The sequence below is a fragment of the Athene noctua genome, chromosome 21, assembly GCF_965140245.1.
Source record: "Athene noctua chromosome 21, bAthNoc1.hap1.1, whole genome shotgun sequence".
Taxonomy (NCBI): Eukaryota; Metazoa; Chordata; class Aves; order Strigiformes; family Strigidae; genus Athene; species Athene noctua.
This window is the reverse complement of record NC_134057.1, coordinates 9,108,112-9,135,917: the sequence shown is the minus strand read 5'-3', so window position 1 is coordinate 9,135,917 and position 27,806 is coordinate 9,108,112. Positions and strand designations below refer to the sequence as shown.

At 38.7% G+C, this 27,806-nt stretch overlaps 1 protein-coding gene across 2 annotated transcripts in view; it reads left to right on the top strand.

The window, feature by feature from the left end:
- The window catches only part of BICC1 (BicC family RNA binding protein 1), a 110,889-nt gene that overhangs the window by 70,395 nt on the left and 12,688 nt on the right, over positions 1-27,806 (top strand). For both annotated transcript variants that reach the window (XM_074924360.1, XM_074924361.1), the window contains exons 4-16: positions 12,728-12,807; positions 13,976-14,134; positions 15,059-15,112; positions 16,137-16,331; positions 17,301-17,552; positions 19,385-19,516; positions 20,601-20,787; positions 22,242-22,400; positions 22,793-22,989; positions 23,265-23,406; positions 24,508-24,664; positions 26,027-26,192; positions 27,507-27,546. In XM_074924360.1, the coding sequence (XP_074780461.1) occupies positions 12,728-12,807; positions 13,976-14,134; positions 15,059-15,112; positions 16,137-16,331; positions 17,301-17,552; positions 19,385-19,516; positions 20,601-20,787; positions 22,242-22,400; positions 22,793-22,989; positions 23,265-23,406; positions 24,508-24,664; positions 26,027-26,192; positions 27,507-27,546 (1,920 nt within the window). The remainder of the gene's footprint in view (positions 1-12,727; positions 12,808-13,975; positions 14,135-15,058; positions 15,113-16,136; positions 16,332-17,300; positions 17,553-19,384; positions 19,517-20,600; positions 20,788-22,241; positions 22,401-22,792; positions 22,990-23,264; positions 23,407-24,507; positions 24,665-26,026; positions 26,193-27,506; positions 27,547-27,806) is intronic.

Sequence of the window (27,806 nt, the reverse complement as noted above, 5' to 3'; positions counted from 1 at the left end):
TAAAATCGTGAATTTGTATTGGCTCAGAGAACGTTACAGAACATTTGTGGTCACATTTGTGAATGATTTAAGGAAACAAATTCTAGGTAGCGAAAGAGCCAGCAGGTGGGCATGATACTTTAAATAAACTTACAGAAGGGTGTTTTGGACTGTGCTCATTCTTGTAAGAAGAGTAGGAACAAAGTTTTGGGCTTTTCTGGTTTTGATCAGAGCTTGCTGTACTTTCTGTAACAAACAGCAATTTGCTTATTTTCAGGCAGATAAGGAAGAGCCAAAATACTAACACAGTTGTACTATGAAGGGAATTATCAAAGGGCTCAACATCCAGTGAGAGTGCTTGGCAGTAACTGTAATAAAAATTGGAATTTCAAGCCCTGAAATGTAGTAATATAAACTGTTATCATTGTAATTAAATTACTTGGGAGTACCAATTTGTCACAATCTTTCAACAGAACCTGGAGTTAACTGACATATTGGGTTTGGATTTTTTAGGAGCTTCTAGCCACTGGCAGATACCTTGCAATGTGCTCCATACTGCGCACCTGTAAACTGGAGACCAACAGAGTTCCACTCTGATTCCCAACCTTTTATTTAAACTCAATTTTGGGGCACACAAAAAGCAGTTTATGAGAATGACTGCTGAAATTCTCATCACACAGATGCTCAACAGGTAATTAACCTTCCAGAGGTGAGTTGTACTATTGAGAGACACATGGACAGAAGAGATGCAGAGAAAACTCATCTGAGAACATCTCAGGGATGATTTCCTGATTTGAAAGGAAACACTTGACATCTTTCAGGTGGTTGGTTTTTTTTTTAAGCATATCACAAATAAATTACCCTTGCAGAGGAAGTGTGGGCAGTGTGTTGATAACTTGCTGTGAACCCATCCCTAAAAATAAAAGCAGAAGCTTTTAAGGAGGTCAGTGGTCCTCGGGAGATGCAGGTTCACTTCCCAGATCAGCTGCAGGCTGCCTGTCATTCTGGGGAAAGTAATTTAATATCTGTGAATAAGAATAACCTTTTAATGTAAAACATACAACTGTTAGAGTGCCATATGAATATTATCACACTAAAAGCCAAGAAATGGTAGATTATTATATTATTGAAATGATTTTCAGTATTCACATCCAAAAGTCGCTTATATTGAAAGCATCTTGAAGTTTTCAGTACTCATAAATAATTGCCACAAGATGACTTGATTGGGTGCATCACAAATGGATTTAGAAGGATAATGGAAGCACTGCTTCCCTTATCAGCCTACTTGCTTTTTTTTCTTCCTGGAGATTACAGCCTGCACAGCAGTGATGCATGGAAAAAGCTATTACATTGCCATGCTGGCTGTAGGGAAAAATAAAATGTACATTGTGCTTTAAAAAAAAAAAAATCTCGTTCAATGAATGGCAGAAAGTAGTTGATAACAATCTCAGCAATTTTGGAGTCAAATTTCCTACACTTAATATTATCATAACTTTAAAATGTGTATTGATATCTAACATTTCAAATTTCAAACTCGAGTTGTAGAAAGGTAACGTATGTGATAATGATCTAGCTTTGTCAAAAAGAAAATGACTGCTGCCTTCTTAGCTTCAAAAAGAGTTAAGGAGGTTTTTCTTCTTCAGTATCTATCATTGTAAGCAATGTTGTTGGTATCTGGTACATAAAAAGACAAAATAGGCCGTGAGTGTGCTCAGCTTGTGCTTGAGTTCTCTTTCATTATGACTAAACCATTAAATCAGTGTTAGGCTGGACTGACAGACTGGAGTTTTGCTGGATTGACAGTGCTTCAGGAACCCCCTGTCCTGTGCTGCTGTGAGTCCTTGTTAAGCCTGTCCCTTTGCATGCTCCGGGGGCCAACGCCACACAGGTAGCTGATGCAGGTATGTCATGCGCTGGCATTTATCAGCAGTAAGTCAATGACTCTTCTGAATACACAACACTTACTTTCATACAAGAAAAAGCAAGCATCGTCAATAATGTGCGTTCAAGATGAGTAGCAGAAGGTCTGTTAGAGCTCTAGGCTCAGTCTTTAACAATAGTTCGCCCTCATGCAAATAGTAAAACCATCTAATGAGGCTTTGTGTGCTTACTCTTTACAGCATTTGCTCAAGTCTTACTGCTGACAGTGCAGTGGCCAGAAACATCTCTCCACCATCTGCCAGTTGGTCTTATATAACCATTCATATTCCTCGATTGCATCTATTCCTGCTGTTGGGCTTCCAGCCACAGGAGACACCAGTCTGTGTTTTGCCTTGGCTCACAAACCTCATGTTGTAGCTACTTGTTGCTCTACCTCTGGTATTAGCTCATCAGCATGCCTGTAGTCTCCTGCTCTTGGGGATCTCCTCGCTGGGGTGCTCTGCTCCTCTGTGGGGTGTAGCATCTTTTCACTATTGTCCTGGTTTTGGCTGGGATAGAGTTAGTTTTTCTTTTTAGCAGTTAGAATAGTGCTGTGTTTTGGATTCAGTATGAGAAGAATGCTGATAATACACTGATGTGTTCACTTGTTGCTGAGACATCAAGGACTTGCTAAGTTCCCATGTTCTGCTGGTGTGCAGGTGTACAAGGAACTGGGAGGGAGCACGGCCAGAGCACTGGACCCAGATTAACCACTGAAATATTCCATATCATGTAACATTATGCTCGGTATGTGAAGGAGGGGCAGCCAGGAAGGGGGGGGGCTGTTCTCTCACTTCCAGTTTTGCAGTTTCAGGATCTTGGTTTTCGGCATCTCTAGCCAGGGACAGGCTGGGTATCAGTTGGCAGGTGGTAAGCAATTGCATTTTGTATTACCCGTTCATATTTTCTATTATTGTTACCATTTTCTTTCAATTGTTAAGATGTTCCTACAAGTGTCCCTTTACCCATCCAGTCCTCTACCCCATCCTGTGAGTAGCTGCAGTGTGTTTGGCTGCTGGCCAGGTTTAAACCACTACAGTCCTTCTTGGTGCCCAACCAAGAAGAGAAGGATAGTAACGGGAGAGGTGATGGGGAGAACACAGACTTGAACCCTGCTAGCAGGATGATCTTTGGAATTTCTGTTGCAACTGTGATGGGGAGATGAGGGGTGGGTGTTGTGTGTTGTGTGTCAGTATTGTGATAACGTTATTTTGGTGTGGGCAGGTTTTGGGTTTTTGTTTCTGTGTTGATGCGAGTGAAGTTTGTGAATACTCATGTGTAACGAATGTGGATTTTAATGACAATTCTTAAATACATGATTCACGGAGGCAAGGGGTGGGATGTTGCTGGGGGGAGTGTGGTGGGGTTTCTGGTAGGGGGAGAGGCTACAGCAGCAGCCTCCTGTGAGAAGCTTCTCAAAGCTCCCCCAGCTCCGAGTCAGACCCTCTGGCCAAGACCAAGCCAGTTAGTGACACCTCTGGGATAAGGGTTTTAGGAAGGGGAACCTGGGTGGTGGTGTGGGAGTAGTGAGGTGGAATTGCAAGGAGGACGCCACCACGGACACCAAGGTCAGCAGAAGGAGGGAGGAGGAACGGTGGGAGGTGTACTGGTGCACCCCCCTCAGCCCCTGGTGAGAGGGCAGGGCTGCCCCCCCCCCCCCCACCACCCATGGAGGTCACTGGTGAAGCAGATGCCCAGCTGTGGCCCGTGGAGGACCCACACCAGAGGAGGTGACTGCCCGACGAGGACCAGGACTCTGTGGGGAGAAGCCCCAGCTGTTGGAGTTGGTGCTGGGAGGATTGCAGCATGCAGGAGGGGCCTGGACTGGAGCAGCTCAGGAAACACTGCGGCCCGTGGGAAGGACTCACGCTGGAGAAGGTTCCTGGAATACTGTCTCCTGTGAGAGGGGCACCACGCTGGAACAGGGGAGGAGTGTGAGGAGTCCTTCCCCCTGCCCCACACCCTCCTCCCCCCTGCCCTGGCACTAAGGAGGAAAAAGTGGCGGGACTGACTGCACCCCCTGTTCCCTGCACCTGGAGGGGAGGAGGTAGAGAAATTGGAAGCAGAGCTGAGCCCGGGAAGAGGGAGGAGAGGGGGATGTGTCTTTAAGATGTGGTCGTGCTCTCTGTTAAGTGTTGTTGTTAATGTCTGAATTAAATTGATGTTCTTTTCTTTTTCTTCCCCTAACAAGTCTGTCTTTTGCCAGTGGCTGCAATGGGTGTGTCATTCCTCCCCATCCTTACCTCAATTCCTGAGTCTTTTGCTTTATTTCTCCTTCCAGTGCTGAATGGGGATTGTCTGGCTGTGTAGTGCTCAGCTGCGCTCTGGGCTCAAACCAGGGCACCTGTGTTCCTTGCACTTCAGATCTTTACTTGACAGCTGAATAAGTGCTTGATGATGTGCATTTGTACCCCCTGTGTTTGGGTTGGGGTGAGAAGCTTGGAGGTACTCTTGGAAAGACAGAGACACTCACAGTGTCTGACCATGCCTTGCTGTGACTTGAAATAAGAATAATTTTTATTTACTTCGTGTAGTTTTTGCTACCTGATTAACTCAAGAATACTCTACAGATGTTTCCTTATTAGACTTTTCATTCTTCTCTTAAAACAAATGAAAAAAACCCGAACAAAACAAAAAACTGTTCGTCACGTTCATCGGGAACACAGTTGAAATAATAATCTCTAAAAATAAATAATCCAGGGAAGGGAAGCTTTTCTGGGGAGAATCCGTTTCACTCTGTAGAAGCGTGATACTAAAGCAAAGTAATAGAGAATTTGTAATCATAATGAAAAATATTATGTTTAGCTGTTTTGGGCTTTAGTCACCAGGTGTCTGACGTTCCTGTCAAGAAGCATCTTCTGCCCCCTTTCTGGTATTGCATTGCCCACCAGTTCTCAGGAGGACAGTTCTGTTGGTCCTGTTACTCAGGTGTATCTAGTGCAGAAGTGTTTTGCTGGACACCAGCTGCATCCTCCTGTTCCAACCACAGATTAATACTTTCCAATGGCTGTATAAAAATCAGCTCACGCAGTGGAACGCAGTCACTTAGAGCAACAAGATGTTAAAAGGCTCAGCAGTAATTAGGAAGCCTGAAGACACAAACTGAGTGTTGTTGGATTTGAATGTGGGAGAACTTGCAATGAAGGTTGAGCCTGAGGCGTGCATTTAGGCTCATGAGTCAGACATTTATGATGCTTTTTATTTAACAAAACACAGCCACAATGACTTTTTTTTTTTGCAAATGTGTGTGTAAGAAACTGAAATTATCTCGAGGCTTACGCATCAGAATTGTAACCTTGAATACGAGCCTGTGTGCAGTGGAGATACAATGGTGTTATTTTTGATAGGAATGTTGTAGGTTGTTTTTAAAATTCTCTATTATGTTGGTCTTATAATACTATCGCGCTTTTTTTCTTCCCTTTATTTCTTTTTTTCTTTTTCCCAGGCGTTGTGGTTCTGTATTTGTGCTTTGAGATACAATGGCAACAGACATTTAAGTAATGAACTGTGAATTCATTGGTTCCATGCTGAAAAAATAAGACATAACAGGCTTTGTGTCCTGCTGAGAGATTGCCTTGCTTTGGGTGGCAGCTTAGGCTAAAGGCTGAAGAACAACTGCCCAAGAAGTAGCAGAATTGCAGCATGGCGTGTGCCTTTTAGTGTCTGAATGCATTTATAAAATGTCCCTAATGGCTTTTCTTCTAAGAAAAAGTAAAATAAGGAATTCAAGCTATTATGGTGGTAAGAAACTGAAATTGTGTAACTGAGATGGAGTCTCTGGGTGATTACAATTAATTCATTCTCATTTCTTCTTTTCAGGTTCTCTTCTTCTCCACCTTGGCCTTCCCCTTCTCCCTTCAAATCCGGTCACTTTTCTGTTTAAATTGCCATATGTTCTGTTACCTCTTCCTTGTCTTACCCCTTTGCTTATGCTTTAAGAGAAGTCTTTTCAACTTCATTTCCTCTGTCACTGGGTCCGAAATCCAGTCATCAGTAGTTTACTTCTCCAAAAGTAATAAGTTGTACAGGTAATCTATTTTTTTTTTTAAAGCTTATCTGATGTTTCTGGCTAATTTCACTTAATTCTGAGCGTTCTGAACATTAATTTTCAGTATTGTGCTGGGATGTTTCAAGGCTGCTAAGAGACCCAGATGTGGGATTCAGCTACGATTTGATGTAGAGGTGCACCTCATTTTATTTCTTTTTTTTTGGTGAGGCTACATCAAACAGATACTTCACTTTAGCCATTGTATTTAACGTAGCTGTTACAGGTTTTAAAGTTTTCTTTTGAACTACACTATGAAATCTTTGAGAAACAAGATTCTTTGCTCTGCTCTAACAGACATTGCATAGCATTTCTTCTGTGGGGGGAGTATCTGTGTATAAAGTCGGTGTTTTACCCGGTCTCTGCTTTATGAATATCTGTGTATAAGTGTGTCTGTATACCTGTATGTGTATATAACTTACTTTTTTAGAAATGGTGGCGATAAGTAAGGAGGGGATAGTACACTTCACCATCATACAGTTGTCCCGGTGCAGGATTAAAAAGCAATGGTGTCAGGTGACTACACAACAGCAACCAAATATAAAAAGAGCAAAACTGCTTTCTGCAAAGCTGTGGCAGGAGCAGTGCAACAACTATTTACTTTTTCTCAGCTTCCTCCTCAGAATGTGAGTAGAACAGAAATTCTTCTAAAGATGGCTTGGAGTTAGATGCCGCACTCATGGGGAAAGTTGAGTCGAAAAGTTCTGAGAAAACAAAGAGTCTTTCAACTGTGTATGCACATATAGGCAGTGGCTCTGGCTCTTCCCAAAACATTTCATAATCAGCTGTTAGTGCACAACAAACAGATCCCCTAGAATGCCCAGAGCCTCAGGATATGTCTACTCTGAAGACAGTATTAATTGCTTGCAGCCCATGTTGACTTTTATGATGCTTTGGGTAGGCTTTTGATCATGCCCAAGTTAGCTCGTTGAAATCTCGATTAGAGATGATGATGCTGCAGTCTAATTTAATCTGAAAAAAAAAAAAAAACCAAATTCGGAACAAGAATGCCCGTGTTGTTGAGTGCTATGTCTGAGGATGTAGGGGGAGTCTGCATTAGGAAGTAGCCTGTTGTATTCTGCCTTAAGTACATGAGTAGCTTTTCTTCTGTGGTTTAGATACTGGAAGGTGAAGTAAGTGCACTGAGGTGAACTGGAGAGGGTGGGAATTCTTGTGAATTCATAAGCCAACAGCAAGAAGTGCCCAAGTGACAAATTGCCTTCCTTATTCAGTCGAGTTACTTTGCATATGCCCTTCATCATGAGCATTTGCTGCGTGCTTTTAGCCTTAATGTTTTTTCTCCATGGGAATATATTGAGCCTTTTTCAATTCTATCTCGACTGTCATCAATTCACCTAGTTGGCTCAGTGAATGCCCACTCTATCAAATGTACACACAGTATTTCCTAATTTATTTAAAAGCATTAAATAAATTGTTTCAATTCATTTATCTCTTTTCCCATATGAATAGAAAGTCCTACTTGACCTTTTGGATCAATTCACTTGTTTTATAGAGCTATGTTTCATCCTGTTGTAGGGTGAATAATGTACTCGCTGTTTCAGTTGAACATACCAACTTACACGCGTTCATTTGGTTTTCTCTTCTTTTAACTTCTCATGTAGCTTAGTGTGTGTTTGCTAGTAATTTTGGGGCAAATATTTTCTTAACTTGCCCTTAAAAATCCTAGGTCTCTTTTGGTCTTTGTTTTTCTTTGAATGGCTCAAGTTCAATGATACTCATGGGCTATTCAGATCCCATCAGCTATTTATTAAGACTGACTGTCATCTGCCCCGTTGTTGCCCAGTTGTCTAGCTATTTTTAGAATAGTGGTATTTCTGTAACTTAAGTAAAGTCGGTTCATCCTGTAAACAAGTGAGATGCATAGCTGTGGTCTGAAGAGCTTGCCCAGACATTAAATGTAATGTCTGAATTGCAGGAGAAGCCTACACAGTTAAATGTTTTAATTATTCAAAAGAATTCTTGCCAGGCAAAAGTTAGCATAGATGGATTTCACTGGTACAAACGTATTTTTTGCTCAGAGGAATTTTACTTTGTTTACTGAAATGTTGCACACAATAGTAGCAGAAATGCTGGAGGCTTGCTGGTATAGCTGTGGACAAAGACCGAGGACGTGGAAACTCTGCCAAAGTGTGGAGTGAGGAATTTGAGGATAGGAGCAATAAAAGACCACTTGAAGGCAGATGTCTGGCAAAATGAAGACTGTTGAGAAGAATTTCCAGCATTTTCTCTTGTGTAACTTTAGCTTTCTATTTTATGTAAATATTCCTCCATTCTTGAGAAGATGGCGGGGGGGAATCTGTTAAAATTAAATTTCTCTTTTCCATTCTTAGGTAAAAAGATACTGCCCATCAAAATTGATTAAAAGGTAGAGTAGTATACAGTGACATTTTTCTAGATTTTTGCAAGACACTACTCATGTTGTTTCTTATGAGTCAAAAACTTTCCAGTTTCTACTACTGCACTTGTATTGCAAGTATTAGACCCTTACATGCTTTTAGCACACAGACTTCTTCTGAAGCCTTTGTTCTGTGTTTACAAATAGTTTGTAAAGCTTTGGTGTCTCATTTCTTCATTCATGGTAGGCATCTATTCTTTGCTCTAACGCTGGTTTTATTCAAGGTATACTTTTGTATTCGAAAGCTTAAAAAAAAAGCAGAGAAATTGAGATTTCTTTTTTTTTTTTTTTTTTACACATAACAGCAGGTTCCAAACCCAGTGTTCCTCAGGAATGAAGTATGGCATCATGTCTTGGTGATCTGATCCAGTTGTCACCTGGAGAAAAAATGACATTGTTGTGGCCCCAGTCACAGCAAGAGCCATTTGTGAGAATCCGTTGGGTTTGTTCAGCGGGTGTTCTCGTTCCGCTTAAGGCTGTGTGCAGGTGCTGGGGTCACTTGGGTCAGTCTAGACACTGGCTGGAGGGTGATGCTATGCTTGTCTGTACTGACAGCACTAGACACACGTTACCCCTGCTTATTCCTTTATGCCTGATAAACATCTTCACACTCCACAGAGTGCTGTTCCTCTTGTTTTGGCTGTCGTTGAGAATGCATTGCTACCGTCACACCCTATAGGTATTTCAAATATCACCTGTAGAGCTGTATCCAACAAACATTTTTGTCTTAGTACTAAGGCAAGATAGTAATTTTTTTTTTTCTAAATTAAAAAAGGTAATTGTTAATCAGTGGAATAAATAATCAGTGGAATAAATAACTTCTGGAAATAGGTGGCAGGGAAAAGCTTTCTGTGTTCAGCCCTGTCTAACGTAAATACAACAGCAAACAGACATCACTTGTCATATACAAGTGCTGAGCACCCTAAGCTTGTGGTGCCAAGAAGTAAAGTTGTCTGGAACCATTTTTAATGTATTTGGCTCCTTATTGGTGACAACAGCTTCAGAAAATGTTTAGAAATCTTAAGTCAACTGGTTTAATTATTCCCTTGTATTAATGCACCAAGACCTTACATGGTCATTTCATTCCTACTGAGACAGAAATCCTGAAACAATTTCAGATGCTCGCAGTTTGGGACTTTTCCACAAGATAGTCTGGATTAACCAGAAAGCTGAAATTGGAGGTAAATGCTGATTCCATTAGGGACAGGTTTTCTCTGTTTAGCAGACAGTCTGATCTGCACTGGGTTTGCAAGAAGTTTGGGAGAAATTTGCCTTTTGATTATCTCCTGGTAAATCTGCCTGTGATACAGGGTTTTAAAACAGGGTTTTCAAAGTTCTCTACTTCGAAAATAAATTATTTAGCTAGGAAAAAAAAAAAAAGGCAGGTTTTCTAGCTCGTTTTTCATAAGGGTCAGTCAAATTTAAATATTTGGGGTTGGGCTCAGAAGAGGAGTTGGTATAATGCTAGGTGATTTGATCAGCGTAAGTGGATCATCCCGGGAAGAGGCTACTGAGCACTAAAGGTTCTTTAGTATCGGGGACAGTGGGGAAAGGCAGAACAAGAACCAGTGACCCTCAAGTGCCAGAAATCAGCCACAAATCTGATGAACCATTAGAGCAGACAATTTCCCACTTTTCCATATTTTCCAGAGGAACTGCAGTGCAAACAAGACAACTGATTCCACACAGAGGTATATTGAAGAAATTTAAGGGTCTGTAATATACGGAAAATCAGTTTGTATGATCTAATTGCCCTCTGAAATTTAATCAATCCCTGAAATGATCAGTTCTGCTGTTGATTCGGTATTATTTGGGTACCTGTTTTCCTGCAGATGATACATCATTCCAGTGTACTTCCAACTCCTACAAAGCCAGTTCAAAGAATTCAAAATCTGTTAGTTGCCCGTAACTCTTCTTATGCAAAATTTTGATGTGGATATCATATCTGGATTGTGTTTTCCTTGAAGGAAAGAGTCAGCAAGTTTCAAAGGAAGAATTCTGTTAACTTTTAAAAACAAGTTGCTTCATCTCCATTCCCAACCACTGTCATTGAGAAGTCAAGTAAGGAGAGGGTACTTAAGACCAATTTTGAAAGATTTCATAGCATGTGTTAGAGTTGTCACTGGCATCAGTGGTTTCTTTGCTTTGTGGATTCTTCTTTGCTTTTGTTTTTAAAGTGAGTAATTGAGCTTTTTTTTTTTTTCTCCTCTAAAAAGAACAAAGAAGTGTTAAATGTAGAAATACGGGATTTTTTTTTTTTCTGAAGCTGTCAGTATCAACAAAAAGGAGGAGTCCAACCGAGATGAGAAATGGAAAAAAATAGGTATTTTAAAATGTTTTTTCACCCATGGCTAAACAAATAGTATTATGGAGTGGTAGTAATCCTTGGTACTAACAGGATGCCAGGATTGATTTCAGATATTTTGCATACTTGTAACCAAATGTGTATTAAAACATAATGTTTACAAATATGTGAAAATCAACCCCAAAGGGGTGGTCTGGTTTTGTGTGTTTCCTGGTTGCCTCTAAAGAGCACTCGGAGCATACATGGTGTGCTAGAATCTGCTTCTGGGAATTTCTGCCTGTGACATCCACTTCAAATATCACTCACAGCTTAAACGCATTAGAACCACATGGCTTACTGTCAACTTAAAAAAGAAAAGAAAAATTGCCCTTAAGACTATTTGGGTGTTGTTGGGTTTTTTTGTTTTGTGTTTGGTTTTGGTTGGTTGTTGTTTTATTTTTTTTTAACTTTGCTCCATTGTGAAAAGGCTGAAGCAGCAGATTTTTGGAGCTTCTGTAGATTCTATGCACATACCATGTTTTTGCGACTATAGTTTTTTTCCATTTTTAAAAAAATGAAATATATCTCTTTCTCTGAACTCAATGCTGCATTTTTCTTGACTTTCACAAAACTTGGCAAGGAATTCGGTGTTCCTTCAGCATTTCTGTATCCCCAGCTGAATATGCTCAGAACTTCCCAGTGGTAAAGACTAAAAGGGTTTTTTTTATTGTTGGAACTAAAAGGGTATCCAGGCATGGCTTAAACAGTTTCATTTTTCTATTGAATACAACAGGTTTACAATCTACAGTTGTGTTATTTAGGATTTCTTTAGTAGTGAAGTGATTTCAAGCATTGAGATGATGGAAAAGGCAGATATATTGTGTTACAGCTATGTTTTCTCCTGTCATTGAGAATGTATTTCCTTTTATATACCCTAAAATGTAAGTATCTGTCCAGCATAATGAATTAGATTAATCCATTACCCAGGAGAGCGATTAGAACTCTTTTATTTTTTTGAGAACAGTTCATCCCATCACAGGAGAAAAAACACCATTACACTGAAAAAGGGTAGAGGACTCAAGAAGTGGGGAAAGAGAAGTAGGCATCACCTGGAAAATCATATCTTTGTTTCTAATACTTTGACACTTGGGTGGTAGTTGGGAATTTTTTTTTTTTAATTAAACCTACATTTAATGTTTTTGACAGTAATTTTGCATTGTGGCACTTTATGCTTCTGGACACCAGATGGTGCTGCTAAACTGTCTAATCTGTAATCTTCACACTTTTTCTGAGTAATTGATACTTGGTTTAGTTCCAAAGTCAGTTCTGTGCTTTCCGACCCAGTGTGTATGCCAGGATGCAGAACTGTGCCTGCTAGCTCAGCACCTTCTGCTGTTTAAAAACAATAGTCTGAAAAGTACAACGTAAACTCAAGTGTGTTGTAGAATCAATATTTTAGATCTCCCTGGGCAAAGGTGCCATCAGCTGGTGTTCCTCCTGGGCATATAGCTTAGTAGCAAATCTCAATTTATGTACTCGGCGCTTCAGAGGTTTGATTTATTAAAGTCCCATTTAAATTTGATTTGGTAACTTCAGTCAGAAAATTTCTGGTGGAAGCGCCTTTATTGACACGTTAAAACTGCGAAGGACAGTTCTACAGACTAATTAAATATAATGAAGTGATGATGAGGGTGGGTTTGAATTTTTTATTGGACACTGTGTTAAGCTTTCGTAAGGCTGTCCAAAAGCTCTTAGTTGTCCTCTCCTGATATTTGTTTGAGAAGACGCGATAGCTTAACTATAATCGCATTGCGAACAATGTTTATATTACTGTGATATAAACTTGGCATTTGATTTCTATTTATTTTAATTGGTTAACATGCTTAATAAACTCATCTGGTAATCCTCATCATGGGGCTGAAGGGATGGAGCAGTCCATTTGGGTTTTAGCTGAATCCCAAAGGTTGGTGGTACAGTTTATTGCCGAACTATAAATAATAGATTCACATTTATTTAAGCAGTGAGGAACTCTTTCACAGATCTTTTACTGGGTTTTTCTTACAAGTTTTTATTTCTTTTATAGATCCCCATATTAAAGTCTCTGGAAAAAAGGAAAATGTTAAAGAAGCGAAAGAGAAAATCATGTCTGTCTTGGACACAAAAGTAAGAATGAACACATCCAGAATGACACCTTAACCCTTAATTTTGTTGTGAGGTTGATCTTATATGAGCTCATTTAAACAGAAAGTTTTTATGGGTGCTCCAAAGCAAAGGCTCCAATATTCTTTCTGAATGTTGATATTTTGGTGTACGGACACATATTTAAACATGCTACGAGGGAAATACTTGCTTAAAGCATTTTTTCCGGATCTGAACTATGTAGAAGTAATCGTTCCAGCCATATGGCTAAAACCATACATAGTTTGTTCACTGGATTGGGTTTTTCCTTCAAAATCTGACATACAGCTTCCCTGCAAACAGTAGATTATACAACCGCTTCACCTAACATTTTGTTTCTGCTTGAAATTAAATTTTAGGAGCGTTTATGCCGTTCTGTTTTTAACTGTCACTGCATTCTAATACTCTGAAACATTAGGACCACAATTTCTAAAACATCTAGATTTTGGCCAGGGGTTTTATACGTTCATCAGATTTTCCTTTCATCTAATAGCAAGTCTTTTGGGGCACTGTATATGGCTTCTGCAAAGTTGGTTTTGATTCTCTAAACAGATTGTCAAAAGAAACATTCCAGTGACAAGTGCCAGTTTTTTAACAACTATTAGCAACATTATTATGGGCTGTTAACAATACAGCTTTTAAGAACAGCCGTAGGCAGTGTTTATTGTATTTTAAAAATTGATGTACCAGAAAAATCTGGTATGTTTGTTAAAGGAGGAAAAAAAAAACCCACACTATTATTTTAGGTCCCATGGCTTTGATTTGCCAAAATCTTCTTCATCACATGATATTTTCGGGTTTTTTGGATCAGACAGGGGAGTGTGACTGCAGTTGAAAGAACACAGTTGAAAAAATTAGAATGGATTGGAAAAGGATATTTAAGTCAGAGTTGATAAAAACTAGAGTGCAGTTTAAAAGTCTTAGACATTTTTGAAGATGTATCTTTGGGATATTTATTTCCGTGTTAATTCTTCGTTGGAAAGAACATGTGAATGGTTTAACATCTGACTGATCCGTACTGAAAGCATCTTACTTGAGTAGAAGCCACAGCAAAAAGAATTTGGAAATACACTTCTGAATGTCATTCTTGAAGTTACGTTACTGTAAATACTGAAGTTCTGCTGTGAACAAATCATGGGTGCTTCATTTCCAGAGCAATCGGGTAACCTTGAAGATGGATGTTTCACATACAGAACATTCTCATGTGATAGGTAAAGGTGGCAATAATATTAAAAAGGTGATGGAGGAAACAGGATGTCATATCCATTTTCCAGACTCAAATAGGAATAATCAAGCAGAGAAAAGCAACCAAGTAAGTGTTGTTTAATATTAAACTCATTTACACTGTCATTCCTGAGAATATCAAACATTTGTAAACTTCTTGTGTCACCTTGGGTTTCTTGGGAACGGTGGGTTCACGTTCAGGGAAATAAATTTTTGGTATTTACACTCTGTAAAGCATGGGACTTCCTCAGCGAGCAAATCTTTAAAAACAATTTGTAATGGCTTATGAATAATTTTAATTTTTTTAAACTATTTTGAGGATACAGAAGTCCAAAACCTTAGTGTGAATGGTAGAGAAGCAGTATAAAAAGCACTGCTTTTGTATATATATTTCTTTTTTCCTGTTCAACATCTGCCTTATTTAGCATATTGATTAATTTCTTGGTGCTTTCAGTTTATGGTGTAACTTAGTTGAAAACTAAATTTGGTGGACAGCTAGCAAAAATAAATATCCCATTATAAGAGTTCTGCTTTATTAAAATAAGTAATTGAACCTGAATTGTACATCTTTTGTAATGCTAATATTACTGAAATATTTACTTTCAAGTCTTTCATAACTGTATTTAGAATTCCCACTTGTGCATGCTAGTGGCTGCTGAGCAAAATAGTAATTTCAAATAAGAAAACCTGCTGTTGAATATTAGCGTTGAGCACCTGCATACAGTAGTAATTCCATTGTTTGATGCAAACAACTGATTGTATCCATTTTTTTCTAGTTTCTTAAGCCTATGTTATCTAAGATGCTATAATATTCATAGATTTTTTTTTTAAGTGGTTTTAGTTTTCAACTGCTGTTTAGAGAACACTTAGCATGTCACTGGGTGTCAAATAATTGTTGATTTTTTTCTTTTTTTTTTTTTTTTTGTGAAGAGAACACATTTCTCCAAAGAACTTTTTCCAGTGCCTCATTTGAAAATGTGATCCTATGTTTTCTACATCCTTGTTCTTCCAGGTGTCTATTGCAGGACAGCCAGCTGGAGTGGAGTCCGCAAGAGTTAGAATTCGGGTAATAGTCTGTTTCAGTAGAGTGTTCCCTTGAAAACACATGAAAGGGGGAAAAAAAATAATTAAATTTTGAGAACCCTAGGGTTGTCTGGCTCTGTCTTATGACAGCAGAAGTATAGGAACAAATGTGAGTATCCATTGAGTAAAATGCAAAGGGTATTATAAAAGCAGTGATTTGCGTTCTGGCCAATTTTTTAACTAGCCCAAGGTGGACCTTGAACACAAAGTCTATAGTATAAGCAAGATGTAAAGTATCCCATAATGTGTTTAAAATCACATCTTAACTTACCCTCCACGGATGGCCTGTAGAAGCTCAGGCATTCTGTGTGAATCTGACTTGGGAAAGACAATTGCTGCCTTTTTAACTTTAACCATTTTCATCTATAATTTATGTAAATAATTTCATGAAATTCAGTTCTATTCTCCACTCGTAGCACTTTCTATCATTACCTTCTAGTTCTGACTTGTATGTGTATTCTGGCACGCACAACTATAAATCTAATAAATTATGAAAAATTTTCACAATTGTTGTAGGTCACACAACCTTGGTCTTTGCAGTCATGAAAGAAGCTGATGATTATGTAGCTCTGTAGCTGACTTCAGAGCTCCAATTAATCCGTGTCAGAAAAGTGACTTCTCTAGGAAGTTTTACAAATATTGACTTGTTTGTAGGTCGGCAGGGTTAAGCATGGGAAATTACCTGGCTTTATTCTTGTTACGTAGTTGTAAAAACTATTTCGGAGGGAAAAAACCCCAAACCAACCAACAAAAAACAACAAACCAACCCCCACAAAAAAACGCCACGCAAACAAGCCTATGCAAACCCAAAAAACTCTCAAGTCCCTGGAAAAATGGGTGCCTCTTTCCAACTGCAGCTACGATAATATTTTTATCAACGAACCCTGGGCAGAGAATCTATCATGTCAGTTCAATCATCACTGACCAATATTATGATTCGGTAATAAATTATTGTCGTTTTAGTGAATGAAACTTCAGTTTTCAATATTTGCTCTTCAATCTTGTAGGAGCTGCTTCCATTGGTACTTATGTTTGAATTGCCTATTGCTGGAATTCTCCAACCAATCCCAGATCCTAATTCTCCCACAATTCAGCATATATGTCAGACGTATAATATTTCAGTTTCCTTTAAACAACGCTCTCGAATGTATGGTGCTACAGTCATTGTCAGAGGGTCCCAAAATAACACTAGTGCTGTGAAGGTAAGGTGTCTTCTGAAGTAGGTTTCTGTATGTCATAAATATATTTCTAATTTAGATGCTTAAGAACTAGATTAGTGCTATATCCTGCCTCATCAGTATATTTTGTTATTGTATAATCACTTGTGAAGCCTGAGGGGTTTTTTTTAAAACTTAACTGGTATAGGTGAGGTGTGAAAATGTGTAGAAAATAGTTTTAAGCTTAAGATTTATATTGTTTGTGCTAAGCTTTTAATCTTTTTTGATCTCTTGCACATCTGTTTGGGTTTCCAGCAATTTCAGAATATGTGCTAACCTTACCTATCTTTTAATTAAAAAAAAACAAACAAAAACCCACAAAAATCCACAAGACAACGTACCTACCACCCCCTCACCCCCCAAAAAAACCCAAACCAACCAACCAACAAAGCAACTGCAAAACACACCCCCTCTCCCCCGGAATTCATCATCCTTTGGTCTTTTCAATGTGCACTCAAATATATAACCTTGAAAGTTGCACTAGCAGTCAATAAAACTGGTCTTCCAAAACCAGGACTGGGAGATGAGAATTTGACAGTCAAGTGAAGGAACTGCCATGAGCCAATTTATCTGAATAAAATAAAGTTTCCTTCTTAACCCCTGGCAGCGTGACAGATTGGTATGGTCTCGGATGGATGTATCTCAAGCCAGTAAGAACATCTCAGGCCAAAATTGGAAGACAAATTTTGCAAGTACCCATAGAAATCTCTATTGCCTTTCTTATTGCTATATGTGGGCACAGAAGGCCTGCTGGGACCAAACCATTTGACATCATCTTACTCCCTTTTACCATGGTTTAGTCCATCTGTTACCTTTTAACAAATCAATCCATTTTTTTTAAACCAAACAGAATTTTCTTATTCTTGAACGTGGAATGCGTGCAAGTAAAGAAACAGCCTGAAATGTCATTCCGTGAGCACTGTTTCACTGGTTTCTTGCGTTTTTCCCCTGCAGGAAGGAACAGCCATGCTTTTAGAACACCTAGCTGGGAGCCTGGCCTCTGCAATCCCTGTGAGCACACAGCTAGACATCGCAGCGCAGCATCATCTCTTTATGATGGGTCGAAACGGCAGTAACATCAAACATATCATGCAGAGGACTGGTGCTCAGATCCACTTCCCTGACCCTAGTAACCCACAGAAGAAATCCACTGTCTACCTCCAGGGCACAATTGAGTCTGTCTGCCTTGCCAGGCAATATCTCATGGTAAACTTTTTTTCCAGTGAAAATTGCTTGGGGAAAAAAAAAAAGCCAGATCGTAGACAATATGCTACTTCTGCACGTAAATGTAAGTTAGGCTTAGAGAGGAGGGATTGCTACTCGCATTGCGAAAAGCTGGTTCAGTTGAGTGCTGGTTTTGTCAGTGTGTGTAGTTGTCTAAAATACTCGTAGCCTCTGGTATTGTGACTTGAAAAGTGACCTAGGTAATATAAATGCAGCGTAAGCAATTTAAATCTACAAGAAAAATATGCTTCTTGGAGGGTTTTGTTGGTGGGTGGCGGGTTGTTTTGTTTTGCTAACCTGCCTTTCCCGTGTTTGTTAGATAAGTAAGGTCTCTTTTGTGAGGAAGTGGCAGGAATTTCTTAGTTCCTATGTGGGTGAGTTTTTAAGGAAACTGGGGAGCCATAGAAAATAATTACTCATTCTGCAGTCTTACTTTCTTTTTCTAAATAGCTGTGGTGATGAACGTTATTATTCCTTGTATAGATTTTTGTTATATTCATCTTTAAGTTTCACAGGAGCCTTTAGGCATTGTTGTAGTACTGGTGTTTGTACACGGTTTTTCATATATACATGGAAACTTATGAATATCACGTGGGATGATTGGACTCAATTCCAATTCAAAGCTGGTATCGTGATAAACCACGCCACTGTTAAATACCAGAAGTTCTCAATCTCTCTTACATTGCAGTGTGCCTTGCTGTATAGTGGAAGAGAAAAACACGGTGCCTCTCTGTTTATACAGTTGTATTAATGATGATTATCTTCTAGGTGGCTATTGTCTGTAAATACTAAGAGATAGCCTTACTCTAGGTATTTCCTCGGTGAGGTTTAAGTTGTACTTTTCTGGAGGTTCATGAAGTAGAAGGAAGTGTAAACAAGCTATCATATAAACATCAAAGTACACCTTTACCCTAGAAACTTAGAACTATGTAAGGGCCATCTTTATAGAAATATTGACATTTACTTCTAAACCCATCAGTGCAACTTAATATCCCACATCACACCCACCGTATCACCCCTGAAGAACTGTACTGACCTGGAGACGCACTCTCTTTCAACTCACAGGCATTACATGTCCTGAAACTGTTATTTCCAATTCTGTAGGTAAAACAAGTATTAAAGCAGCTTTTGCAGTGAAGGAATGTATCTTTGTTAACAACAGAAATTTGAAAAGCTGAGTGAAGAAGTAACTAACCAGATAAAAACTTCCCTCTGATTCCTAAATTAGTAAACCCAATATTTTTTTAGCTTCAGGTAAATGATGTAACTGCGCCAGCCGTGCCGGTCCCTACATCACAGGTAGCTGCAGTCATTCTCAGCTGCTTCTGAAGTAAATTGCACTTGATGCCTTTTCTTCTCAGGCACTGTTGAGTGGGATGGGAGTTCTGTGCTGGGGAGGGATTTCCTGCAAGGTGTGACTGCACGCTGGCCTTCTCGCCGTGGTCACTTGTTATTGCCCCTTGCCAGCTCCTCTGGTTCAGTCAGAACAACAGCTGATGCTGTTTCACAGCTAGGCACTACGAGCGTCTTAAGGAATTGGAGAGGGGATTTAAAAATAGTCATTTGATCTCTGCAAAGCTCCTAGAAATAACTCTCTAAAAGCATCTGAACATCAGTACCCCGGAAAGAAATACTGCGACGTTTCTCTGAACGACTAAATTGTGATCTGTAATTCTCCTAAGAGACTAAATTTGAGTCAGAGTTTACAATATCAACAGAAAATGCAACACCAGTGCCTAGACACCTTACAGTAGGACTCACATAATGTCCTAGAGCTAGTGGCCCAAAAAGTAATTTACATCTTGTCTTTTCAGGGTTGCCTTCCTCTTGTGCTCATGTTTGACATGAAGGAAGAAATTGAAGTAGAACCACAGTTTATAACGCAGCTAATGGAGCAGTTAGATGTCTTCATAAGCATTAAGCCGAAGCCAAAGCAACCGAGCAAGGTTGGTGAAAAGCTGATAGATTCTTTTCAGGCTTTCATGACAACTTTTCAGAACTGATGAGTTGACATGTCTGCTCTTCCTCCCAAACTTAATGGATCATAAACTCGTAAGACGTATTTTCTGCTTGAAATATTAATTGAAATGTTGCAACAGCTCTCCTTTATGGTAATTTGACTTTCATAAAATATTTGACAGAGATTAACTTTTGTATGGAATATACCAGTAAAAGCAATTATGATGAGACAAATTGTTTCTGACTAGAACTACTCTTTTGTTTTTAAATAAATTCATCTTGAATTGCAGCTCCCCCCACATAACTGTTCTTCAGCAGTCAGAATTAAACAAAACACAAATCATATGACTGTTCTACACAAGGTGTTGAATAGAACAAGAAACAGAATTACAAAGTACTTCTAATGGCAGGTGTTCATTGTAAAATATTCAGGCAGGTATGGGTAGGCCACTCTGTTATCTGTACTGTTTTATATAATGTGATAACAGACAAAAATTTCCAAATATTAAAACGAGTATTCCATTGTGTCAATAAGCTTCTCTGTGTAGAGAGATATAAAATCAATACAAAGAAACATCATGTAAAGAATGTACAAGAAACAAATAATGGTTTTTTTCTAATTTAATTTTCCAGGCATTTGTTACTTTGTTCTCAAACAGCTAAGAATTTAATAGCTGAATTTAATATCAACAAGTTTTTTTGTTCACTTCAAGGTATAGACCTCAGATAAAAGAGATTTTAATTATTGATTCACTTCTCTAGATCTTGGAACACTTAAGATTTGGTACCAAATAGCACCAAGGTACAATAATAGCTATTTTTTCTTTGACAGAAAGGTCTTTCATCGTTCTCATTGTCAAGTGCATACAAAATCCCTAAACTTAACCATCAAGGCCACCAAATTTGAATGATTGCTAATGGATATTATTTCATGTTGTCTCATACTGTTATGTTGCTGATAGCCATGATTAAGTAGTATTAAGAAGAGTTAGGTGTTGCAGATCCGTGTTACGTAGTTGTGTTACCCATTGGTTTTCCTCTTTTGTTGTTTTTTGTTTTCTTTCCCTACAGTCTGTGATTGTAAAAAGTGTTGAACGAAATGCCTTAAATATGTATGAGGCACGGAAATGTCTCTTGGGACTTGAAAGTAGTGGAGTCACCATAGCATCAAATCCCTCTACTGTCTCATGCCCTGTTGGTCTGTCTTGTCCAGGTTTGGATATCTTGTCCTCAGCAGGACTAGGACTCACTGGGCTCGGTATGCATTATATTCTCTATATATCTTTGGGGTTTTTTATATATTTGTTTGAAACCTAGTTCACTTGTACTAGAGAAAAGTACATGTGTGTACTTTTGTACACAGATGTGTGTTTTGCGTAAGGAATCATGTTAAAGCATGAGGGAATCCCAAAAGCATCTGGCCTTTCAGGGGCTTCTAAAACTTCAAGGCTTTCGTAATCAGGTGTGTGACTCATCTCTAGAAAATCCTCTGGGAGCTCAAAAACCACCCAGCTAAAAGTGAAAGGGAGGGAAATAGAGGTCAAGTAGGATGGTGCTTTTACAACTTGTAGAAGAGTCTTTTTCAAATGAACTTTTTTTTTTTTTCCTTTGGGAATACTGTGATGTCTCAGGCTGCCCTGAATTTGGGTAGGTACTTAAGCCTGTCAGCAGTACTGTGAAAGTTAACACAGCTAACGCCACACGTTTCAGGTCTGGCTGTATCTCACTAGTTTAAACCTTACGTGTCAGCATGGAGTTAAGGACAGAAATGTGTAAGCTTTCTATGTTAATGTAATTTTACAGAAGTAGTGCATAGTCCAGACTGGATTTACCATTTCATTTTCAAGCTCTGCGAATACCCTATTATCAGAAATATATAAAAAACCAAGCAGTCCCAGAAGAATTAATGACAAATCTTGACACAGATTCTTCAAACTCCGAGTTCTCATGTAACCACCATGCTCCCTTGCAACCCGCCATCCAGGAGTGCTCCTAGTTCCATGGCATATGCTTTCTTGGGGGTCACACGGGGGCAAGTGATTGTACCATTGGATTGTGGGTTTTAATACTGCTTTTGTTAACCATTCTTGTCATGCTTGCGTTTTCGTTGGGTTTTGGTTTTACCTCTGTATAGTGCTGCACTGCCCTGAGAATGCTCTTATATGAAGAGCAGATTTGAGGGAATGCTTTGGGAATAAGGAATGCATTTGGGGGATGACTTGCAGTCAGCATTGAAGATACGAAAAGGAATTAAATACTTCTTAGTGTGGAGGTGTAGTGGTTCATGCATACGAGCTTCTGAGGAAAAGGTTATTGTCTGAAACGAAAGTCAGGTTGTGTAGTGCAGTTGTGTTCTTGTCCTAAGTGATGCTTCTCTGAACCAAACGGGCAGAAGCAATAGAGGGGATGCAAAGGGATGGTGAGGCTGAGAAGCCCCCGGTGCAGACTCTTTGTTATGATCATAGTTAGAGTCCAGCAGGACAGAAAAGGTGCTCCAATTCTTCTTGGAGATATGATTCCCCGTTGAAGAACAAGCATTCTCAGCATGTTCTGTGCACCAAATCGACAACGGGTTTAGTGTTAAAATTTGTTTGTAAAATACATACTGGTGAAATTTAGTTTGTTTAGTTTTTTAAGTGCTAATTTGGTGAAAACCATTTTTCTGTAAGTCTTAGCTAAATTATGCTATTCACTTGCATAATTTTTTTGCAGGCCTTTTAGGTCCAACAGCCCTGTCAGTCAACACCTCAACGGCTCCAAACTCTCTGTTAAATGCCCTTAATAGCTCTGTGAGTCCCCTGCAGAGCCCAAGTTCAGGCACACCTAGTCCCACATTATGGGCAACATCTCTGGCTAACACAAATGCCACAGGTTGGTGGAAGTTTAAATGTGAATTAAATGAACTGTGCAACATTAAGTCATTAGAATGACAATTGAAAAGTTAGGAATCATTAAATCTTTAGAACCTTAATAATTCTTAAATATACCTTAACACAGATGAATAAATATCCACATGTCGAGTTATAACTCGATATAAACTTCTGACATGCTGTCAAATGCAGTGTTTTCATCTATTTTATATGGAAAACTGTGTTAAGCTACAAAGTAATGGTTAGATAAAGCATTACAGTTTTGGTATGCAGTTCTGATGGAAAATTGTTTAGTGATGTCTCAAAGCTACATAAAGATTTATATAAAGCACCATAATGCCGGAGACAACTAAATGAGAAACTTAATCAGAACGTGACTAAATTTTGTTACAGGTTTTTCTGCTATTCCCCACCTAATGATACCATCTACTGCCCAAGCGACCCTAACTAGTATTCTGTTGTCTGGAGTACCTAATTATAGTCAAAACACTCCATCCCCGCCACCAGGCTTGACTCCCGTTGAAGTCCACGTTAATGGCATGCAATCGGAGAGTAAAAAAGGCTCACCGTCTTTAAATGGTCATGTGAAGGTAAGTGATGTTAACAGACCTCTGAAAAAAAGCTGGAAGAAAACTTGATATATTAGTAAATACGTAAAGCTCCAAAGTTTAGACGCGGAACAGTAGCGCAGAACAGTAGCGTTGTCAAAACATCTCTTAAAGGTTGAAAAATGGAACATTAAAACATATTGTTCTCCTATATCAGGAATGAATTTCTTCTTCTGCGCAGTTAGAAGAGGGAAATTCTTTCCATATTTCCTTAAGCATAATAATCACTTTATTGATTTTTTTGACAATCGTTTCAGACCTCAAATATCAAGTATGCTGCACTGTCTGCCACGGCACTAGGAGAAAATGTGTTGAGCACAAACCACAGTGATCCGGTAAGACAAACAAGTACTCACAGTGCCTCAGAACAAGTAGCTGCCAAGTCAAATAGTGCAGAAGGTAAGATTTTGACATTTTATTCTTTTGTCCGGTAGAATTTGTGCAGTCTATATACAGTTCATGAAATAAAAATGTAAATATACTGCCTGTGCGTTGGGTTTGCTGCCATTTGGAAGCAAATATCGCTGGATCTCCCAGAGTTGTTGTCAAAGTAAATAGAAGGTGTAGTATCTGAACTGTACTGCTGATAGAAGCACCTGAAGGGAACATAAACGCACTAGTAACATTTTATTCTCTGAGTGGAGGGAGATAACGTATTATAATCTTAGTATGTTTACAGCAACTTCACTTGATGGCTTAAGACAACCTCTGTTGGTTTAAATGATGTTGTATTTTTGATTTTTAATGGAAGGGAAAAATTAATGCCTTTGAGAAGGTTATTGCAGAAAATGATGTGTAGATCAAATTGAGATGGCACTGCTGAACAGAATTTATTTGCATGCCTTGAAACAGCATTTCAGTTACGCTGCCTTTTAGGAGCTAAAGGAACTAATGAACTGTTCCCATCATTCTTGTAAGGAGGGAAAGTCAGGTCCAATTCAAACTTGAGCAAATAAGTGTAAAGGCCTCGTTTCCCTCGCAAGTACAGATCAACAGAGATGCTTTTTTATTAAGGGTTGTGGTCATTTGAACTGATTGAATAAAAGGTACATTGCCCAATTAAGATGATAAGTATTTGTAAAAACACACTCTAAAGATATTTGAAAATTAAATGGGGAGTTTTTTATTCCAGCAAAAGTTATCTGAGAACCTGACAAGGTTTATTAAAATTGGGTATAAACCCAAATTTGTTGGAAATACTTAGTCACTTCTGATTGTCAGTCTTTAGATTTAATATTAACTTGAGTTTAATATTAACTTAAAATAAATCTCCTAAAAAAGGAAATAGTGTGTGTACTATATATGTGAATACCAACACCTTTTTTTGTACGTTTGAACTTCTATTTCTGACTTCTTAACCTTGACCCCGTTGTCATCCCTGAAGGCTACAGTAATTCCGTAAGGAGGAAGAGCAGGCTTTATTCTATAGTTGTTCCTTCAGTAAGCTCACTAGAACATATGAGGGCTTTTGCTGAACTGTTCTCTTTATTGGCCTTGTAGGTTGCAATGATGCTTTTGTAGAAGTGGGCATGCCAAGAAGTCCGTCCCATTCGGCAAATACGAGTGATCTGAAGCAGATGATGAGCTCTTCCAAACAGGCCTGTGCTAAGAGACAAACAGTTGAATTACTTCAAGGCACCAAAAACTCTCACTTACAGTAAGTTAAATGTACAATTACACGTTAATGGAACTTTGGCCATGCGAAAATAGTTGCTGTGTTTGTGTAGGTAGAAGGGGAGGTTTAGTCATAAGATACCCAAAGTACTGATTTAAATCAGGCTTGATTTTTAATCACTTGGGGCATTAATACACCTCTCAGTTTGTCTGATTATTGCAAACTTCGAATGCTTTTTGTACATCCTAAGCATTTTTCTTTGGTTTGAAAAAAATAAATGCCTTTCCTCTCCCACAAGAGTGGGGATTTTTTCAGAGGAATTCTCATTACCTATTTCTAAAGGATACATTTTTGCACTTCGCTTTTTTTATTGATTGCTTTGAGAATAATTACTAACTGACAGCTTTTTTCCTTTTGTGTGTACCTGAGGCTGGTTTTTTTCTTACAAAAACGATATTCAGGGCATAACAGCATGTTCTCAAACACTCGTCTCAGTGATTTTCTTGTTTGCTTGGGTTTTTTAATGAGCCAGCAGTGGGAAAGGCTCTTTTCAGTCATAATATGTCTTGGCAACACAGGTTTTGTGCTTAATGCAGTGTTTTGTCCCATCTACTTTAACTGGTGTTTTTGCTGTTCCTTTTGGGAACAGTCATCACTCTTTTGAGATGCATATTTTCTCTTACCTCATTTATTTACACTGTTAAAGCTATGATATGTATTAAATTAATTTTGCTCTCCTAGTTTAGAAATCCAAGGATTCCTGCTAACCTCAGTTGTTTGTGTATCAGTCAGTTGTTTGTATGTCTTGTTCTTTTTGTTGCTGAGTTTCCTCAGGGCATTTTTTCTGGGGTAGACTACAGCACCTAACACACAATCACTTTGCTTTGAAGTAGGAGTTCATACTCTTCTAGAGTAGGCATAAAATGTGGCTGATTTTTAGAAAGAAAAGATGACATAAAGGGGTGCTTTAGCATGTAGGACTGCAATTATTGAAGCTTTAAAAATATGTTAGCTTTCTTAGTCCCCATTATGCATCTCTCTTTAGCCTGTGAATCTCTTACAGCTGTTGAACTGCTGACCTGAGCAAGGCTGAACAATATGAAGTCGCTTTGTGTAGGGATTGCATGTGATAATTCCAGATACCAGACAGTTCAAACCTGCATCTATAAACTATGCCTCATACTTGGTGATAGAGGAAGCAGCAATACATGCTTTGTTTCACTGACAGAGAAACAGATAGAGGAAAGCTGACACTTGCTAAAAACACGGAGATATTTGTGTGCTGGAATTTCTAGAATTTTGCTGCCAAACTTCTCAGGGTGAAGCTCAATTATCAAAATTGCATTGAATGTTCGATGCTTGTGCAAAAGAAGACTGGAGCTTACGCTGACTTTGCTCCCGCAGCACTGCAGAGAGGCTGCTCTCAGATGCAGAGTTAAGTGCTTCTGAAAGTCCCATGGCTGATAAAAAGGCTCCTGGAAGCGAACGTGCAGCAGAGCGAGCGGCAGCTGCCCAGCAGAACTCTGAAAGAGCACGTCTAGCTCCACAGCCCTCATATGTAAATATGCAGGTACGTCTCCCTGAATAAACCCAAACCTAGTGCACAACTTGATAGTTTGCAGAGTGAAATTACCATGGAATGCAAAAGTGTTGACTAGTAGACTGACTTGCCATTACTGTTTCAGTAAGAGCATTTCCCAGCAGAGCTGTTAATTCTTTCAACTGAAGACAATGAAGCCCTTGTGCTTCTATTGAATAAGAAAAATGTAAGTACAGAATAGATTGGATGGCTGTACTGGTCTACACAGGCATCATTTGTGTATTAAAAAAATCTTAGATTGTTGCTTTGAGAAGAATTATATCTACAAAAGATGCTTTGCAAGTTCTTATAAAAAGTGTCACCACAATTTTTTTTCTATAGATTCAGGTTCATATACAGGGGAATTTAGCAGAGTAACTACTCTGGTTTTGCTCTATAAATATGGATTTGTACATATACTCTTTTTTTTTTCCCCTACTTGGTTAACTACAGCCTACTACTATACTATAAACTACTTCCATGTTACCGCAGATCTCCCCAAAGAGAGCGAGCCCTTTGTCAAGCAGTAGTATCAGAGTAGTTTTCACTATAGATCAGCACATGGGCATAACTAGGCTGCATGTAGTGGAGTAAGATTCACGTTAGTGCTTTGCAGCCCTTTTCCTTAGTTATTCCTCTAGTTATTTCAAGTAGTGAATTGAAAGTTTCAGGCTAAATACTGCATTTTTGTAGTTTTGTGTGTGTTTAGATTTGCTAATCCGTAATTCAAAGAAGTGTAACTGAATTAACCAGGGGTATTAAAACGTCAAGTCTCCTGTTGTTATAGGTAGTGTGAATACAAGGGGCGCTTCGATTCTCTCAAAACTCAAGTTCTTTTCCTTTCAGACGAAGAGTGAATGGAGAACAACTACATTTGAAAAATTATTAAGAATAATGGTGGTGCCTAGATTTGCTGTCAAAGATACTTAACTTTTTTGTGCTGTTGAGGAATATTTTTAAATGCTAAGACAACATGATTAAGGATGGGAAACTATGCTTGAAAAATGTAATTGAAAAAACAAAATCAAACATTCTGCCTAAACAGTTTGTAAATACTGCTGTAGCCTCACTCATATGGATATCAGATAATTATTTAAAATCTTTGTTATCAATCTTTGAGTGAACTCTTTAAGTAACTAAGGCTCTAACTGGACTGCTGACAAATTATTGTGCAGTACTTAAGGTGCCTCCTAGAGGTATTCACTGGCCACTTTCAAAACCTTTGTTTTTACAAATTGCTGAGTACTAGAATGGCATCTAGTTAGAATGGTAATTAAGCTTTCTTCTGCATGTTTTAATTTTTAGGCATTTGACTACGAACAGAAGAAGCTACTAGCAACCAAAGGTATGTGGATACACAGTGACTTCTGAAAAGTTTGTTAGTACATGGCTGAAAGAATTTCCTGAAGTTTCATTTTTTTGTAATTTGATATTTAATAAAAATCTAAGGCTGACAGTGAAATATTTTTACATTAGTTTTCATGTTCCAAAAATTTCTTAATACCAATGTAGTATAAAATACAGTATAAACAACTTGCAGATGGGATGCTCTCTGCGTGAGTACATCCGTATGCAAATAATCCATGTTGTTTTCAGAGACCTCAT